The sequence below is a fragment of the Arachis hypogaea genome, chromosome 8 (genome assembly GCF_003086295.3).
Source record: "Arachis hypogaea cultivar Tifrunner chromosome 8, arahy.Tifrunner.gnm2.J5K5, whole genome shotgun sequence".
Classification (NCBI taxonomy): Eukaryota; Viridiplantae; Streptophyta; class Magnoliopsida; order Fabales; family Fabaceae; genus Arachis; species Arachis hypogaea.
Genome location: NC_092043.1, coordinates 42668379 through 42681500, shown reverse-complemented (window position 1 = coordinate 42681500; position 13122 = coordinate 42668379). Strand labels below are relative to the sequence as shown.

Sequence of the window (13122 nt, the reverse complement as noted above, 5' to 3'; positions counted from 1 at the left end):
ATAAACAAAGAAAGCATACAATATTCGGATTTTATGCACATCCACGAAGGCAAGTTGTATACCATTAACATCACAGGTCACGTGCTCTATCAGAGGGTTGAACCATCACTTGACAAGTCTAATCTAATATTGCGTGATTCTTTTATAAAGTCTTCATCAATTTTATCAAATTTTTCAGGCCATCAGCAGAATGCTTTAACGTCCCATCTTTAACAAGCTCCTCATCATGCCATCAAACTAGCTGCCATCTTTAAGCACATAAATAATCTTGAAATTATAAAAAAAAAGTATTTGAGAATCTTTGCAAGAATAGAAAGACCTTTCTTAGGAGGTTGGATCTCGCTATTATCACTAGAATTTTTAATATATCGAGAAGTTCGACATACATGACATTGTTTTTCATCCTTTAGTTCTTTCTTATACAGGAGGCAGTCATTAGGACAAGCATCAATTTTTTTATAATCAAGATCTAAATCTCTTATCATAGCCTTCATCTTATTGAAGATGAAGGTATGTTAATGTCAAGTATTGCCTCTTTCAATAGCTCAAGAAGGGAAGCGAATGAGGCATTACTCCACCCGTACAAACACTTTAACAAGTACAGATGGATGATAAATAATGTAAAAAAAATTTTGTAACCTGGTTGTAACTCTTGACTTGTCCCATCTATTAAATTGTAAAATTTTTTAGCCTCTTCATTTTGACCTATAGTAATACCCTTAACATGAGGCACATCTCCAAACGCATCGTTAAGCAACCCTTCGATGTTATCATGTGCACCTTCTTCATCATTTGTCTCATCATCAATAGGGATAGCAATTTTTTTTGGCAGTCGATATCCGTGGGAATTTATCCGTTGGGGAGCAGGTTTGGGGAATATTTTTTTCCCGTGGGTGCGGTACGGGTACCCGTGTAATAAATGGGATGGGGGCGGGGAGATAGGTACCCTCCTCGTGAGTACCCGTTTAATACCCGTAAGTTTAAAATTACAAAAAAATCCTACCCTACCCTAACCCTAAATCACAATCTCTGCGCCGCTTTTCTCACTTTCCTTTCTATCCGCCTCTCCTTCACTCAATATTCTCCAGCACCTCGCCACTTCCTCCTTTATCCTTCTTCTAATCTTCCTTCTCACTTCGTCGCCGGCCTCCTTCCTCTGAATCCCTCACGTCATCGTCCCTAACCTTCCTCCACCGCAGCCGCTGCTCACTTTCTTCTTCTCACTGCTTGTTGCTCATAGCTTCGTGCCGCCTATTCCTCCGCTTCGTGACGCCTCTGCCTTTGCTTTGCGACGCCTCTGCCTTTGCTTCGCAACGAAGCCTCAGATCTGCGTCGTCATCGACGCCAACTCTACTTCAGCAATGCCTCTGCTCCACGAGGACTCTACATCGCCTCTACTTAGTGAAGCCGACGACGACTCTGCTCCGTAGCCAGCCACCTTGCAATAAGTTAGATATTTTTGACTTTTTATTAATTGAGATTTGAGAATATATATGTTTTTATTTTTATTTGATAAAGTTGCTATGAAATTGAGATTAAGTTTTGAATTCTTTTGATGTGAAATTGCGTTTAGGTTTAGGATTTGGATTCTCTTAATGTGAAATTAGATTTAGATTTAAGGTTTGGATTCTGTTAATTGATAAATTTGGATGCAAGGTTAGATTTTGTTGCTGTGAAACCAAATTTAGGGTTTGGATTCTTATTGTAAAATTGGAACATTAGATTATAATACTGAGTTTATTGGGATGTCATTGTTCACTGGATTTTTGTTCCTTTTTTTCTTTTCCTCCAAACCCGTGGATATCCGTGAATATCTGAATATCCGGCGGGTACGGGGTCCCTGTCACCCGTCACATGGATGGGGGCGGCGATAGGGCAACAGGGACGGGGAGGGTTTTTGGAGGCGGGGGGTGGGGCATGTCTCCGCTCCCATGGAGATCCATTGTCATCCCTAATCATCAACCACCATTGGAATTATCCCTTTTCCGTGATTAATCCATATTCTATATCTTTTAACAAATTCATCGGCTTTTAAATGGTCAAAGATAACACCTCTTCTATACCAATTAATGTTACAACACCTCTTACAAGGATATTGAATTTGTTGTCCTTCCGATTCTCCTTCAGAGTATGCAAAGTTTAAAAAACTGTTAACACCATTGATATACTCTTTGCTATATTTCGGTAGATCCATCCAATCCTTCGGCATATCACAAAACCTAATCGATAATTGTTACATTTTTTTAGGAGAACAATCTATCAGGGGTCGCCAAGTGAAAATCACGAGAATAGAGGAGGAATGGTGTTATGGAATAGAGAGAAATGAATAATGAAAAAGACTTTTATAGCCTCATAGTTAGGCTCAGAAATGGAGAAACTCTTAGAAGTAATTCTCTTAACATTTTACAAAAAACTCATTGAAGTGAAACAAATAAAGGCAAACAAAGAATTTATAGTACATATATAAAAAGTTAAATTACAATTTCAAAAATAACAAAACAATCAAAGTGGAGATACACATAAATTAATAGCATAATCATAAAGTAAAAAGAATGAAAAGTATACTTTGTACCTTATCATGACATAATTAATTGTTGACAAAATCTAATCTATTTGAAAGCTTCAACCAAAAACTTCAATCTGTTTATTATCGGGTAAAATTTTAAGAAATTAGACCAAATACACCAATATTCTATCTATCTATAATGATAATTGTAGTTAAGATAGTATATCTTACTCTTGTGATATATAAGATTATGGATAGCTAATCTTTATTATATTTCTTTCAATATTTGAATGTTTTCGTTTAATTTTATATTTTACAATATCAAATCTAGGTAGCCTAAGAATGAAGAAAAAATTTAACTAGTGTGCAAGAATCAAATATAATAAGATGCAATTATGTTTTCTGAACCATAATAAAAGACAAGATCATCTAATAATTTAAAAAAAAAGTAGTTGAATGAGTGATTTTCTTGTAGTGTTTTCTTTTTTTAGGTCTATCTTGTATATTTCTTTTTTGTAACAAATTCAATCTTGTTATTATTGATGAAGAATGAGATGATGGTGGGGCTGCATAGTAAGGGTAGATAATCTTTGAGAGGTGGCAATGATTGGGGTAAGGAGAGGTTGGTAGTAGTGATAGTTGCGGGTGGTGGAGAGGTTGGCATTAGGATTTGTAGCTAAGCTGTTAAGGATAAATTAAAGTTTGGTTTCGTAAAGGTTTTTAAAGAGGTGTTTGTACTATCTAAAAGTTCAAATTTTTTATTTTATATTTGGTAAATTAAAAATTATGTGCTTGTTCTTGTAGCTTTTAAAAGATCAGGGTATTTTTGAAAGCACCTAAAATAGAGCTTTTTAAAGTTGACTTATGCTTTTAAAAATTTAAAAATCTAATATAACCTCATATGTTAACTAATTTTTAAATTTAATACTTGTATTTATGTCTATTATAGTATTTTTAAATTTTAAAAGTTATTTTACCAAATACAATTATTGTTGCTTATGTTTATTGAAAACTATTTTTAATTTGATTTACCAAACATAAATGGTATAACTTTTAAGAAGTCATCTTTTAAAAGTTAGCTTTTATAAGCTACTTTTAAAAATTAAAAATTTTACCAAACTAAGCCTAACAATGTCACTAAATATGTTAGCCAATTTAACGTTTTTCATCAATGACAAATTTAAAATGAAGTCAAATGATGAATGGCTACTTTTTTTTTTTTTCAAATTTAACTATTTTTTAAGAAGTTTATTTATTGTTTGTAATTTTTAGGATTAATTTTGTCAATGACAAAGTTTTTTGGGTATCATCATTTCAATGATTTACTTTTTAGGAATACTAAGGATCGAATTATAAATTTTTCGGTCATAAAAATATCGATACTATATTATAAAATTACTTTTTTAAAAAATTTAAATTGATAAAAATATATATATATATAAATAGTTCTATTTCTAATAAAATATAAATGCAAGCAATTACAAAATTAAAAAAATTCAAGAAGATAATCCGCCAATGCTTACCATATATTATGACGCTTGGTATACTTTTGAAAAAGTTTGTGAATGCATTCTTTCTTCTTTTTCAGATCATCTTGATGATGACGATCTTGGCATTCAAGGACAACACAATTCATAATGCAATCTTTCATCTTTGTTGGATCATCTGCGTACTCCTCCTTGCAATACCTAACACACTTTTCCATCTCAGATGATGCAATACCAAAAGATATTGTAGTCCAAGAAGACTCTTTAGTAATAGTTTTATGCAATTCAACAATGGCAAAACAAATAATCATTCCAATAATCAACAATCTGATTGCATGCGTCACACTGTTCCTAGCCATAAGTATTTTCTGTCTTGCAATCACATTTTTATGGTAGACTAGGCTTTTTATAAGCTTAAAACCATCATTAGTATTATTATATGCAATATAATTATTATAGAATTAAGATATCCCCACATAGTTTATCTGTCCCTTCATTATACCAAAAGCTGCAAATTACCAATATAAACAAGATCAAAATTTGTTATCATGATAATGTGGTGTTTTAAAATAATTTATTAATATAGCTAAACTTGATTATGTAGCATCGTTTTTAATATAATTTTACGCTGAGACGATCCATTAATAATAATGAAAGTGTCGCTTCCTTTAACTATTCTTACTACTTATATATAGTAATTATCCAAATCATTTTTTAAAAATTTTAAAAGCAAATATTTTAATTTTTAAAAAAAATTAATACATAAAATCATCTCTAAAGTTTTACTTCAGTAAATAAATTAGTCTCTAGTTTATTTTTTGACAAAATAACTATTTACATCAGTTCTAAAAAATTTTAAAAGTAAACATTTAGTCTATAAAAAAAATTAATACACAGATCAATCGCCAACGTATGAGTCTACGAGTTAACTCGCGAGTCGAATCTAGGTTAGTTCTATGAATTTACTTAGACTCGCTAGAGTAATGGGTCAACGCCTGCTGCGGCAAACTTGCCAAACCTAGGTGCATCAGGAGTAGGGATAACTGTATCGTTAACTAGCTTTTTGACTTCTGTTGGGAGTGATTCATTGAGTATGGTGATAGAACAACCTACCAAAGCTCTTGGTATTGGTCAAAATTAATTAGTGTGCCATATTTCTTTTTTTCTAAGCTAATTTTGATGAATATTCTAACATAGAACTACAGAGGAGTTGGAAGCAAGGATTTTTTCAATTTGGTGAGAAATTGTGTTGTAGATACCATGCTAACCTCGTTTGCTTATTTGAAATACATGTCTCTCGTGCAAAAGCAAATAATATTGCGAGAAAGTTTGGGTTTTCAAACTAACATAAAAATGGGCCATTGAATGAAAATATTTCAAAGTTTATGGAGGCAACCAAGCATTAGAATAGAGATGTATTTAGTAACTTATTCAAAAGAAAAGCTCGACTATTTGCTAGATTGGATGGCATTGTTATGGCTCTTCAATTTGAGATAAACTCTTTCTTAGATAATTTAAAATTCTCTCTGTGAAAGGAGCTAGAGATAGTGCTTACTCAGGAAGAAATCTGTTGAAAACAGTTTTCAAGATGTAAATGAATTAAGTTTAGAAACAAAAATATCTCTTACTTCAATAGTATTGTGATTTCTAGAAGGAAAAGGAATAAAGTGACCATGTTGAAGAATAATGAAAGGATATGGATAGATAATTTTTAACAATTAAAAGATATTAGAGCACAACACTTTCGCAATTTATACGTAGAGGATATGCCTTAGGAGAAGTTGGAGGCTCCTGACTTATTTTCTTTGATAACTGATGAGGAGAAAAGTAAATTAGACAGTGTGGTTACTAATGAAAAAATTTCTTTGTCCTTCTTTGCTATGAGTGCTTTGAAAAGCTCTAGGACTTGATGGCCTATCTCCGATATTCTACCAGAGCAACTGAGACTCGGTTAAATGGTCATTGATAGAGTGAGTAAATAAAGTTTTCACTGCTCATAAGAAAATTAAGGCAGTTAATATCACCTTCATCTCTCTTATTCCAAAAAGGGATAATCCATAATCTTTCAGTCAGTTCAGGCCGATTGGATTATGCAATATCACGTATAAGCTGATCACCAAAATTATTTTTCACAAGCTCAAAGCAATTACGCTGAAGCTTATTGGTCCATCTCAGTAGAATTTTGTTTCAGGGAGGCAGAGTGTTGATAATATTCTAATTGTTCAAGAAATGATTCACATGAGGAAGACAAAAAAAAGGCCATGTTGGATATACGGCAATTAAGATTGACCTAGAGAAAGCATATGACATATTAAATTGGTAAATTATCTAAGATACTCTCATCAAAGCTGGTTTGCTAGAGAGGTTGATTAATTTGATTGTGTAATGCTACACTTTAGTGAAAATGAAAGTCCTTTGGAATAGTGTCTTGTCTAGTTCCTTCCTTTTGACCAGGGGTAATAGACAGGAAAATGCTATGTCCCCGTACTTATATGTATTATGTGTAGAGAGATTATCTCAGATCATCTCGGTGGCAGTAAACTATAAACTTTGAAAACCAATTATTCTAAATAGAGGTAGTCTAGAACTATCCCACATTTTCTTCACAAATGATATACTATTGTTTGAGAAAGCGTCTCTGAATCAAGTTGAGATAGCGAAGAGTATTTTGGACTTATTTTGCTGGAGTTCAGGTTAGAAGTTAAGTTATGAGAAATCAAGTGTCTTTTTATCTGACAATGTATGTTTAGTAAAGAAGCTAGAATTGAGTAGAACTTTGGAGATGAGGTTGACGTCCAATTTAGACAAATACTTGGGAGTCCCTTTGTTGCATGATCCTACAAGAAAAGAAGATTTTTAGTTCATCATTGATAGAATGACATCTCGGCTTAGTACTTGGAAGGCGCAAAATCTTGCTCTTGCGGGTAGGATCATTTTGGCCTAAACAACTTTAACAACTATCCCTATGTCATGCAAACAATGAAACTGCCATTGAGTGTGTGTGTGTGTGACATGATTGATCAAGTCTGCAGAAATTTCGTGTTGGACAGTAGTAGAGCTGGTAATAAGGTCCATTTGATTAGTTGGGAGAAACTATGTTTGCCAAAAAAAATTAGACGGCTTGGGTTTCAGATCGGTCAAAATAATAAACAATGCTAATCTTATGAAATTAGCAAAGAACTTGGTGCAAAACAGGAATGCTCTCTGGGTCAAGGTAATTAGAAGAAATATAAATGCGGGGAGAATACCATGCCCATCTTCAAGAAGTTCTAATCCTGTTCGAATGCTTAGAAGGGTATCACTCAAGTATGGTCCAAATTTAAAAGGGATCTAGTATGGTAGATCAATGATGGTGATAACACTCGATTTTGGAAAGATCATTGGATCTTGGAAGTGAATAAACTTAAAGACTTTGTTCAACAAGATATATCAGAGGATATGCTAGACGACATGGTCAATGAATATGCAACAAATGACAATTGGGATTTAAGCAATATTGAGAAAGTTTTAGGAGAAGATTGGGTCCTATTTTGTCATCCTTGAAGACTTCAGAAGCAAACTTGGGGGATGATCAGGTAGCGTGGCTTCTTAATTCCAATGGTAAATTTAGCATTAAGTCAGTGTGTTCTCTTTACTTAAATGCCCTTAAAGACTCTATGACTGATTTATTTTTGAGAATTTAAAAAGTTAAATCTCCCAAAGACTGCACACCTTTCTTGGGCTAATTGCTAATAAAACCCTTTTGACAAATGAGGTTCGAGCTTACAGATACATGACCCAAGAAGATATTTGCTCGTTGTGGTTCTTTTTCAAAGTCTTTGCTCTACGTCCTTCGCGACTATAGAGTCACAAAAAATACGTGAAAGAGCATGGATGCGTCATTGAGTTTCGATACATTCTTTAATGAACCCGTCTTTCCCTATTTGTTAAAGAACTTATCATTTCAATCCTATTACCAAGACGTTCCTTGGTCCTTGGTGTTTTCTTGCACCCTGTGCTCTCTTTGGTATTGTCGTAACAAACATATTTTTGAAAGGGTCTATGTAGTAGATGAAGATAAGATCCACGATTTGGTGGTACACTTAGCTAAAGAGTATAACTCAACACATAAAAAGATAGCTCATATAACGAAAAGAGTTGGATGCTTTGTTGAAAAAACAAATATATTAGATCCCTCAACCCCTTCTTTCATTAAGCTGGATTTCGATAGTTCTATTAAAAAGGACGGTCAAGCGGCTTGTAGTGGTATATTAAGAGACCATGAAGATAAGTTCTTGGTTTATTACAATGCGAATCTAGATAGCTGTACGATGACTCTAATAAAACTCTGAGGTATTCTATGAGTTTGAATTTAACCCTAAATCATAGATACATGAATATTTGCATAAAAGTTTACTCTAAAGTAGTAATAACTCTCTGCCTTTAAAAAATCATTAAATTGCATTCCACAAAAATATTAGTTTTAGCTATTAAAAAATGTTAAAATAGATTAAATAATTGAAATATTCATCATGAATTTTGAAAAGCAAATGTTTGTGAAAATAAATTTATTTGGCGAGAACATGAACTTTTGCTAGAATGTTATTTTTTTCTATTTTTTCGTGTATTTTTTTAAAATTTTCATGTAGATTTTATTAGGACTGCTTTTCTAAATTAATTTCTATCTTTTTTTTTAACTTTATTTTTCGTTGTCTATCAAAAGTTCAAAATACGATTTGAAATACATAAAAGATAATAATATACCATTTTCTCCTTTTGTCGTCAAAATTTTAAGGAAAACATTTAAAAGATTCTATTCACACTCATCTTCGTTTGGATTAATTCATGAGAAAATACAAAAAATTAATTTTTAATTAATTAATATTAATTAAGTTTTTAGTTTAATTCTAAAAATTTTATTTTTTTAAAAATTTAAAATTTAAAATTAAAATTAAAATTAAACGTTTATAATTTAGAATTTAAAATAAAATAATTTTAAAAAAAATTAACTAATTTAAAAAAAAAATTCAATAAGATTACTCTTAATTCATATTTCGAAGTTATCCTTGGGATAAATCAAATAATCGCATTTCGCATGCAGTGTGTGTGTCTCCCTTCTCTCTAGTGAGCAGAAACCTCCGCATCCAATCGCTGTAAGCCCTCTCTCTTTCTCAACAATTTCCTCTTGTTCTCACTTCTCCCTCTCTCATTTCTTGCGTTCTTTGTTTCATTAATCAGTGGCTAAATGAGTAAATAGCGTCCATTGAGCATTTCTTTGCCCCTTCTTGCATTAACAAAATACCTTTAATTTTTCCGATATGCCGCCGATCTTCCCTTCTCTCGCCGGATCTGTGTTCTGCTCTTTCTGTGCTGTCTGCTCAGCTGTTCCGCCGCCGTGCTCTGATTCCGTCCGTTGAGGTTTCATAGGAAATTAGGAATGTATTATGGGGTTTTTTGAAATAGTTTAAGTTGAGGCATGTTTCTTTGTTGACCTAGGGTTAGGATTTTTGTTGGCTTCATTATTTGAACCCTAGATAGCAACAATGCAAACTCCATGTTTGGATGGATCCGTTGCGAAGCGTTCGCTGAGAAAGAAGGCGAATTTGCGGAGCTATGACGAGAATTTGATGGATGAGATTTTTGAGAAGGAGTTAGGGAGTGGATTGAAGAAGAAAAGTAAGACCAAGGAGGCTTTGGAGAAAGAGACTGAAACCGAGGCTATGATTGCGTTTTCTCTAGGTTTCCCCATTGATGCTTTGCTTGAGGATGAGATTAGAGCCGGCGTTGTGAGACAATTGGGTGGGAAAGAGCAAAATGATTATATTGTCATAAGGAATCATATACTAACTCTGTGGAGAAGTAATGTGAGGGTTTGGTTGACGAAAGGGCATATTCGAGAGACCGTGAGCAGTGAGTGTGAACATTTGATTAATTCTGCTTATGACTTTCTTCTGTACAATGGTTACATTAATTTTGGGGTTTCGCCTGCGTTTTCTGCTCAAATTCCGGAGGCAAATGAAGGGACCGTGATTGTCGTTGGTGCTGGTCTTGCTGGATTGGCAGCAGCCCGGCAGCTATTGTCGTTTGGTTATAAGGTTGTGGTTTTGGAAGGCAGGAACCGTCCTGGTGGCAGGGTTTATACTCAAAAAATGGGGGCCGATGGGAAATTCGCTGCGATAGATCTTGGTGGGAGTGTTATTACTGGCATTCATGCTAACCCTTTGGGGGTTCTGGCTCGACAGCTTTCTATACCGCTTCATAAAGTTAGAGATAATTGCCCCTTGTACAAGCCAAACGGGGAACCGGTTGATAAGAAAATGGATGCAAGTGTTGAGTTCATATTCAATAGGTTACTTGACAAAGTTATGGAGCTGCGGAAAATTATGGGTGGGTTTGCGAGTGATACATCTCTTGGTTCAGTCTTGGAGACACTCAGGCTTTTGTATGCTGTGGCTCGAAGTCCTGATGAGAAGCAGTTGCTTGATTGGCACCTTGCGAATTTAGAATACGCAAATGCTGGATGTCTTTCGAATCTTTCAGCTGCGTATTGGGATCAGGACGATCCATATGAAATGGGTGGTGATCATTGCTTTCTTGCAGGAGGCAATTGGAGATTGATAAAAGCCTTATGTGAAGGAGTTCCTATTTTTTATGAAAAGATTGTCAGCACCATCAGATATGGAAATGACGGTATTGAGGTTATTGCAGGGGACCAAGTCTTCCAAGGAGATATCGTTTTGTGCACTTTGCCTCTTGGGGTTCTGAAAAAGAAGACTGTGAGCTTTGAACCCGAATTACCTCCCAGAAAGCTCGAAGCAATTGAGAGGTTGGGATTTGGGCTGCTGAACAAAGTAGCAATGGTTTTTCCTCATGTATTCTGGGGTGAAGAACTGGACACATTTGGATGTCTCAATGAATGTAGCCATCAACGTGGTGAATTCTTCTTGTTTTACAGTTACCATACTGTTTCAGGAGGCCCAGCACTTCTTGCACTGGTGGCTGGTGAAGCCGCACAAAGCTTTGAATCCACAGATCCATCTGATTTGCTCAATCGGGTTTTGAACGTCTTAAGAGGTATTGATTTAGTTCATTGATTGTTTGTGAAAAATCAAATGCTAGTATATCATGTTATTTAATATACCAAATTTTGATATTTAATTTAATTTTATTTTGCTTTGCCTTTTTTGTTTCATTTACTAAATCATGGTATGGAATATTGTAATTCAAAAAAGGATCACATATTTATTTATGTTGCCACGGTTCAGTCGGATTTTGTAGTCTTAGTCACAGCCTCTATTACATAATTATATATGAAATTTTCTTTACTGAACATGTTCGCTCCTTCCACATTCCCCTGTTTATAAATAGAAAAGAGTAATAAAGTACTAATAAACAATAGTATAACTATGACTTGATAAATGAGTGCAATACTGGAATAGTCATGGAAACTTAACTGTTTAATTCAAGAAATCGGGTATGGAACTCCTGAAAACACAAGAAAAGAATCCAGTATTAATTCAATTATAAAATTTGTATATATCTGTTGAATGTGTTCTTAGCTTTATGTTTTGAATATATATGATGATGATGACGATGATTATAAAAGTAGGGATCACCTTATACTGGGTGTAAATTTTTGTTATACTTGTACTATCAAGTAACCTTTACAAATTATGAGTTTTATCAATCCAACTATTTATTTAATATCATGTTATATTCCTTTGCCTATTTTGCTTCATGTGGGGCATCTATTATGCAGGTATATATCAATCTAAAGGTATCACTGTGCCCAATCCGATACAGTCGATTTGCACACGATGGGGCAGCGACCCACTATCATGCGGTGCATATTCTCATGTTAGTGTGCAATCATCTGGTAGTGATTATGATATACTCGCTGAAAATGTGGGTAACCGACTGTTCTTTGCTGGTGAGGCCACAAGTAGGCAGTACCCAGCCACAATGCACGGTGCTTTCCTGAGTGGGTTGAGAGAAGCTTCACGCATTTACCAATCATGCTGTGTTCCGCAAAACTATCCTAGAAAGTACACAGTAAAGAATATCGGGCCGAACAATGACGTACTGTTAGATATATTCAAGAGGCCTGATTTGGAGTATGGTAAATTCGCTTTCATATTTGATCCTTCATCGGCAAGTCCGCAATCAATGGGGCTTATGCAAGTCACTTTCGGTGCTTCTGAGGAACATTACAAGGATCTGTTAAACAGCTATCCCTATCCCTTGAAGTTGCCGTTGCAGCTCTACGCAATCATGTCTCGTGAACAGGCACTCCAATTGCAACAAATTTCGGGAGGGGATGAAAGTAGACTGTCATATTTGACAAAAAACCTCGGGTTGAAACTTATGGGATCAAATGCTTTATACAACGCAGGACACCCTCTTATAGCTAGCATAGCTAGCTCGCGAAAAGGCAGGTGGAGGAACCGTGCAACTTCAATTTTCGTGTAAGTAGATGTGGATAATGCTATAGATACCCTTCACAAAAGCATGGATTTTCTGCTTCTAGGGTTCACATTGTGTATGTAGGCAAATTAGATCACTAATTTTTCTGCTAGATAGATCTTGAAGATTTGACCCCCAGAGAAGATTTCAATCTCATTTGTTAGCTAGCTATCTGATCATAGGAAACTTAAAACCATAGGAACATTGAGTCATTTGAAATTTGAAGACAATAGACACTAGTAATCCATGGGATGGTTGAAGAATCAGCATGCAGAGAAAGGTACAACCGTACAAAACATCTTGTGTTCATATTAAACTTCACAGCGTCCCAAAGGATATGATTGTATTTTTAAGGTAGACCAGTTTGGTTTACCTATATTGTTTTTGTATCATAATTCTTTGTTTAGTTCTACGGGTATTCACCCATTCAATGGTAGTTAACACACTAAATATCTATACAAGCTTGCTGCTAGCTGAAGTGGCGGCTTCTAAATCATCCCTGTATGAGGTATGGACCCGACATCGAGGTACCAAACCTCTCCCATGGGTGTGTCTCTCCAATGAATTTGAGTACATATTAGAAGAAATTCGTACCAAATGTAGGAATGGTTTGTATATTTCTAACCAAAAAAACCCAAGAAAGTGTGAATTATACTGGGTTTTTAGGTCACGAATTTTAAACTTAGA

The 13122-nt window shown here is 34.6% G+C and overlaps 1 protein-coding gene across 1 annotated transcript; it reads left to right on the top strand.

The window, feature by feature from the left end:
- The first annotated feature begins 9034 nt into the window (after window positions 1–9034).
- Window positions 9035–12845, top strand: LOC112707580 (lysine-specific histone demethylase 1 homolog 2). The gene is made up of 3 exons (XM_025759376.3): window positions 9035–9125; window positions 9355–11046; window positions 11732–12845. Exons 2-3 carry the CDS (start codon window positions 9516–9518, stop codon window positions 12439–12441), a joined length of 2241 nt encoding a protein of 746 aa, XP_025615161.1. The 5' UTR covers window positions 9035–9125; window positions 9355–9515; the 3' UTR covers window positions 12442–12845.
- Window positions 12846–13122: the final 277 nt, after the last annotated feature.

Bases quoted from the DNA above. Each gene is read 5' to 3' on its own strand.
- LOC112707580 (XM_025759376.3), top strand. From the start codon at position 9,516: ATGCAAACTCCATGTTTGGATGGATCCGTTGCGAAGCGTTCGCTGAGA. The intron at 11,047-11,731 runs GTATTGATTTAG...TCTATTATGCAG, and splicing joins GGTTTTGAACGTCTTAAGAG to GTATATATCAATCTAAAGGT.